General features: G+C 41.2%; 1 protein-coding gene across 1 annotated transcript; it reads left to right on the forward strand.

Moving 5' to 3' along the window:
• Positions 1 to 4,661: 4,661 nt before the first annotated feature.
• Positions 4,662 to 6,645, forward strand: LOC309497016 (uncharacterized protein; the record flags this gene model as incomplete). The annotated part of the gene is made up of 2 exons (XM_082167263.1): positions 4,662 to 5,505; positions 5,704 to 6,645. 2 exons carry the CDS (start codon positions 4,662 to 4,664, stop codon positions 5,952 to 5,954), a joined length of 1,095 nt encoding a protein of 364 aa, XP_082023389.1. The 3' UTR covers positions 5,955 to 6,645.
• Between the last annotated feature and the right edge of the window lie 600 nt (positions 6,646 to 7,245).

A 7,245-nucleotide genomic window follows, 5' to 3' on the forward strand; every position in this document is an offset into this window, starting at 1 on the left:
TCTCTTTATCTTTAGTGTTTCTGGCTGTAGTATCCTGTAAGTTTAGTCGACTTTTCTGTGTGATACATCATTTTGTTGCAAAAAAAAAAAACCCTTCATGCTATTTTACTAACAGGTATTATTTCATTTGATACAGGTATTGATTCATATGAACTCACTCAGCCTGAGTCTCTGACTGTCCGTCCTGATGCCACTCTAACTATCAGCTGTAAAGTCTCCTATTCAGTTACTAGCTATGGTACAGCCTGGATTCGTCAGCCTGCAGGAAAAGCTCTGGAATGGATCGGATGGATCTCGAATGGTGGAAGCTTATACTACAAGGATTCACTGAAAAGCAAGTTCAGCATCACCAGAGACACCTCCAGTAACACAATAACACTGCAGGGAAATAATATGCAAGCTCAAGACACAGCTGTGTATTATTGTGCCAGAGAATCACAGTGACAAACGCCAACAGCCTCCCTGTACAAAAACATCATCATATCACAAATAAAGGCATTTAATATATTAAAATTTCATTACAACAATTCTATCCTTAAAAAACATATTACACTCATAAAAGTGTGAGATTTTGTGGTTCTCCTTACATTTTGTATTACAACCATGATGACTAACAAACGCTTACAAAAACTAGATAGATAGATTTTTTGAATACTTTTATTTACTCTGCAATGCAAAATAGGTAATAATAAAGCATGTGAATTCTAAAATGTTTAGAATTTAAAATATGGATCCAACATTGTTTAACACACATTGACATGCACCTGTTCCCACATCAGATTAAATTTTTTTTTCGATTCTCTTTTCTGTTGATTCAGTTCAATTCAAGGAGCATGAATATATCATGTTATACCATGGTCTGGGTGAATACTCGATTCTGATTGGCTGCAGGGTGTCCATTAAAAAGTGATAATGTACACCTAGGAAAGGCGTCCCGTCAATTTGCCTGATGACAGTTCTAAATGATTGCGCTGGCTCAAACTCACTGATCAACTGCTGCGGTCGGGTCGCTGTTGCTTGGCAACGCCTGTATACGGGAGATATTAAATAGTGCGCTCGACTTAATAAATAAAAACCCTCACGATTTTTACTCTAAAACACATTAAAGTATTATTAATTGATTAAATATTTCTTTCTTTCGTAAGTGACCATGGTATAAGCGGGTTAATGCCCTTCGAGGTGTCCATTGTCAGGTATTAATGGACTTCGGCGGAGGCAACCGTCCTCCGCTGCGCGTCGGACGGTTCACGCCTCGCCGTCGTCCATTAATACCTGATAATGGACACCTCGTCGGGCATTAACCCTTACTTATCTAGTTGACACTGCAAACAGCAGGAGCACATGTGTGGATGTGACACAATCAACAAACAAAAAATGAAATGAAGAAAATATACATTTCTTAATTTGTGTCCCATTTACAGAGAATTCTGTATTAAACATAACAGTGAACGGAAAGGTGTATGTTCACATTCACGTCATACTGTTCTTAAATACTTTGGCCCTTCAGTCATGATTGTACCTTGTGACCCTCCCAATGCAAATCAAAACAATCCTGTATGTTTGCTTAGTATTTATGTGCTTCTGATTGGATCTGGAGCGTTACATCACCACTCTCAAGATGAAGAATTTACTCTGCTTATTGCTGCTCTCATTCAGCGTATACCGTGAGTTTTCTCATGAGACACATTTCTATTATCAGCTCTAATACATATATATTTCAAATGAAATCAGTCTTTTCAATCTTCCTTTTAGGTATAAAATGTCAAAATATGGAGTCCATTGAAAGCACGGTTCAGAAAAAGCCTGGAGAAACTCTGACTCTGTCCTGTAGAGGATCTGGGTTCAGCTTTGACTGCTGTACTATGCACTGGATCAGACAACAAGCTGGAAAACCTCTTGTGTGGATGGGCCTGGGCTACAGTTCGGGAAGTGGACACAAGGCAGAATCCTTTAAGGAAAGACTTGAAATCAGCAGAGATGATTCGAAAAGCATGATGTATCTGAAACTGTCCGGACTGACAGAAGAGGACTCAGCTGTGTATTTCTGTGCAAAACAAGCACTGTGACACTAACGTATGTGAAAATGATACAAAAACTGGTTTAGAAAGACATGACACACTTATAGTCTAAAACTGCAGTTCTCAATTTTGTCAGTAGGATGCAGTGCAATACAAGAAGTAAAGTCGTCCACAGTGACTCACAGTCACAGAATGCTTTTTTTTTTTTTTACTTCTCAAAACTTTATCAGGCACTCTATTAACAATCAAGATATATTGCTTATGGTTCATCTTCACTGGATAAACACTTCACAAACACTTTTATTTTATTAGTCTTTCTCCTTTAAGTGCACGTAAGCCACATATATATATGATATATGAATTTAAGCACTTAGCTACAGATATATGAATTCATATATTCAGTTCGTATATCATATATACAGTCAAGCCAAAAATTATTCAGACACCAGATATAATATTTTACTAGTGGGTGCAGGACGTTCTAATTTATATCTTAATGCACTAATTATGACCGCCGCTAGCGTAGCTAGCGAAGCTAGCGAAAGCGGTCATATAGGGATTGTCAAATTTTTTTTTCTTTTTTTTTTTCCGTCATCTACTGAATTTTTCGTCAACGATACCAGGGACACCGAAACACCGGGGAACATGAAATTTGGTGGGCATGTAGCCCCACTAGACTTTTACGGAAAAATTTCGTTTGGTCCCCGGGGGCCACTCCTCCCCCGCGCTGGGCCCCCCCAAACCCCAAAAATGCAGTTTTTCCTAAATAACTACCTGAACCGTGGCACCGAGGATGAAGAAATTTGTATGGTATGTTGGTCTTAAGGGCCCACATCAACCTAGCCCATAATCACTCATTTGTGATGTTCAGAACTGCACCATATTTTATGTGTATGATTAACTTGACATCCTCTGGGGGTATGCTAAGTTTCGTAGAATTTCATCCATGGGGGGGTATAAAATAAATAAACTCTAACCATCAGCTGTAAAGTCTCCTATTCAGTTACTAGCGAGGATACAGCCTGGATTCGTCAGCCTGCAGGAAAAGCTCTGGAATGGATCGGATTGATCTCGAGTGGTGGAAGCTTATACTACAAGGATTCACTGAAAAGCAAGTTCAGCATCACCAGAGACACCTCCAGTAACACAATAACACTGCAGGGAAAGAATATGCAAGCTCAAGACACAGCTGTGTATTATTGTGCCATAGAATCACAGTAACAAACACCAACAGCCTCCCTGTACAAAAACATCTTCATATTCACATTAGGGTATTATCATTTTTTCCTCAAAGGTTCACAACCGATATTCATAAAATGTTCATCATTCACAGCTGATATTCATTTGATGACATTAAAATGTATATACACCAAATCATTTGTAAAAACAAGAATTACCTAATAAATAATTTGTAAACTGTCATTAACAGAAACTAATACAGCATTATTTGTATCAACAAAAAGTCAATATTTCAGGCCATGACTCCATCAGCTCTTACATCACTTTGCTTTCATCACCTGTCAGTAAAGTTCTGTTTTGATAGAGCTTGTTTTGACCCAGTGTTACCAACCCGATCTCATGGGAAAACGTACAAATTCTACGAGGTGGCTAATTCGTACGAATTCATACGACCTCACTCGTACGAATTCGTACGATTTTTGCAAAATCTTACATATTTTACGAATTGCCCAATTCGTATGAATTCATACGAATGACCTATCCCTGACCCCGCCCCTAAACCTACCCATCACGTGGGTTTAGACAAATCGTACAAATTCGTACGAGTGAGGTCGTACGAATTCGTACGAGTGAGGTCGTACGAATTCGTACGATTTAGCCATCTTTTTATCATTCGTACGAATTCGTTGTGAGATAGTGTTGGAGTTACTGTTGTCTCAGAGGAAGGATTGGAGTTTTCAGCCACTGTTTGAGCAGCACTTTGAGTCTCATCCACAGATCTGTGTCCGCCAATGAACTGAAGTGCTTATTCTGTTTCTGTGTGCATGGAGTAGAAGCATAATAATTATTACAGTTTTTTACGATTGCTATGACAGATTTTTCAATACTTTTAACAATTTTCCAAAACTCTTAACACAGTTAGCACTACATCCGTCTGTGTAAGCTATACTATTATTGGCAACCAACTGGACCTGGTTTACACACGCAGCTGCATCACAGACAACATTTTGGTGACACCTCTCCATGTTTCAGATAATTTCCTCATTACTTTCAGTCTACAACTCTCTACCCCCGCACCACCAATCCCACCACCAGTCACTTTCAGGCGAAACCTGCGCTCACTTTCTCCCTCCCATCTTTCCTCTGCCGTGTCATCTTCTCTTCCCCCACCCTCACAATTCTCATCTCTGGATGTAAATACCGCAACGGATACCTTATGCTCCATCTTAACTTCTTCTCTAGACAATATCTGCCCTCTCTCCTCCAGGCCAGCACGCGCTACTCCCTCCAACCCCTGGTTATCTGAGGTTCTTCGTGAACACCGGACTGAACTCAGGGCAGCGGAGAGGAAATGGCGCAAATCAAAAGACACATCTGACCTGAGTATGTATAAATCTCTCCTCTCTTCTTTTTCTGTTGATATTCATGCTGCAAAATCTTCATACTTCCACAACTGACCTGAGTATGTATAAATCTCTCCTCTCTTCTTTTTCTGTTGATATTCATGCTGCAAAATCTTCATACTTCCACAACAAGATCAACAGCTCCTCCAACATACGATCACTCTTCAAGACATTAAACTCTCTCCTCTGTCCACCTCCACCACCACCCACCTCCTCCTTAACTGCTGACGATTTTGCGAACTTCTTCACCAACAAAACAACAAATATCAGCAGTCAGTTCTCAGCTCCACACACACAGGAACCCAGACTGACCACTTCCACAGCCAATATCCCTCTGTCCTCCTTTTCTCTACTATCCGAGGAAGAAGTATCTACACTTCTCCTCTCCAGTCATCCTACCACCTGCCCTCTAGACCCCATCCCCTCACACCTTCTACAAGCCATCTCTCCCACACTTCTACCAGCACTCACACACATCATCAACTCATCCCTACATACTGGCACTTTCCCTACAGCATTCAAACAGGCTTGGGTTACTCCACTGCTTAAAAAACCAACACTAAACACATCATCTGTAGAGAATTACAGACCTATCTCTCTCCTACCATTCATTGTGAAAACACTTGAAAGAGCTGTTTTCAACCAAGTAACATCCTTCTTGTCTCAAAACAACCAGCTGGATGTCAACCAATCTGGCTTCAAGAAAGGGCATTCAACTGAGACTGCATTACTGTCGGTCACTGAAGCCCTACGGATCGCAAAAGCTGCTTCTAAATCTTCAGTCCTCATTCTCCTGGATCTGTCTGCTGCCTTCGACACTGTGAATCATCAGATCCTTATGTCCAGCCTCTCATCACTGGGCATCACAGGAACTTCCCTCCGCTGGTTCGAGGGCTATCTCACAGGTAGGTCCTTCAGGGTCGCATGGAGAGGCGAGGTATCCAAAGCACATCAACTGACCACAGGGGTTCCCCAGGGTTCAGTTCTTGGTCCCCTCCTCTTCTCCATCTATACCACATCACTGGGACACATCATACAGGCACATGGTTTCTCATACCACTGCTATGCTGATGACACACAGCTCTTCCTCTCATTTCAACCAGATGATCCCACAGTAGCTGCACGGATCTCAAGCTGTCTGGCGGACATCTCGACATGGATGAAGGAACATCACCTGCAGCTCAACCTGGCAAAGACTGAGCTTCTCGTCCTCCCTGCCAATCCGTCTCTACAACACGACTTCACTATCCAGCTAGAATCATCATCAATCACCCCATCAAGGTCGATCAGAAATCTTGGAGTAACGTTTGATGACCAGCTGACCTTCACAGATCACATTTCAAAGACAGCTTGATCATGCAGGTTTGCACTGCACAACATCAGGAAGATCAGGCCTTTCCTAACTGAGCATGCAACACAACTTCTCGTCCAGGCCCTGGTCATTACTAGGCTTGACTACTGCAATGCTCTTCTGGCTGGACTTCCATCATGTGCAACCAAACCTCTACAAATGATTCAGAATGCTGCAGCTCGTCTTGTCTTCAACGAGCCCAAGAGGGCCCACGTCACTCCTCTGTTTATCTCTCTGCACTGGCTACCTTCGCTGCTCGCATCAAGTTCAAGGCATTGACGCTTGCTTACAGATCTATCACAGGCTCAGCTCCTTCCTACTTTCACTCACTCCTACGGGTCTACATCCCTACCAGAAGCCTACGATCGGTCAAAGAGCGACGTCTCGTGGTTCCATCACAGAAAGCCACAAAATCATTTTCCAGAACATTCTCATTCACAGTTCCATGCTGGTGGAATGCTCTCCCCACCCTCATCCGGAATGCAGAATCCCTGACAACATTCAAAAGACAGCTGAAAACCCATCTCTTCCGTGAGCACTTAACCTTATAAAAAAATAATAATAATAAAAAATAAAAAAATAAAAAATAAATTCCTTCCCCTCCCCTTTAAAACCTCACTTGTCGGGTTTATGCTACTCTGAATAATGCCTGAACTTTGTTTTTTGAGCACTACTTGCGTTGTTTTTGCCTCTTCATGATTGTAGTGTTCTCGTGCAGTGTGTTGAAACTCTGACTAAACACCCAGTTAAACCGTGCAAATGAAGACAGAGTCGTAGTAATTTTGATGCTTTACTGTCACGCTTCCTCATTTACATGTAGTGGTGAAAACTGTAATAAAACAATACAGCAATATTCAGTGTCCATTTCTTGAGTAAAATTACATTATGAATGATAATAACATGAATATACAATGCTATTCTCAATGTAGCAGCAGTTATACAGGCTATTAGCATTGCTGTGAACTTATACACAATAGCAAACGTCATTTTGAACAATCATCTTTTCAACAAAATCTCTACTAATACATGATCTTTAACATGTCTAATATCACATAAATAACTTACGGCATTGCCTCTATGATGCTTTAAGGTGGATGCAAATGGATTGAACCCCGAGAGCACACCATGTCTGTCTCATTGCTTCCATGCAGTACCAGGAAGGACAAACAGGAAGTGACTTTATAGGAAGTGACATCACCACATGACACAAAAACTCTAAAAGTTAAATTTCTTAAAGGACAACACACTCCCTGCCTGACCTATGTGAGGTCACTATAAATTTATGAGAGTGCCA

This window comes from Leuciscus leuciscus (assembly GCF_965113295.1).
Source record: "Leuciscus leuciscus genome assembly, chromosome: 1".
Lineage (NCBI taxonomy): Eukaryota > Metazoa > Chordata > Actinopteri > Cypriniformes > Leuciscidae > Leuciscus > Leuciscus leuciscus.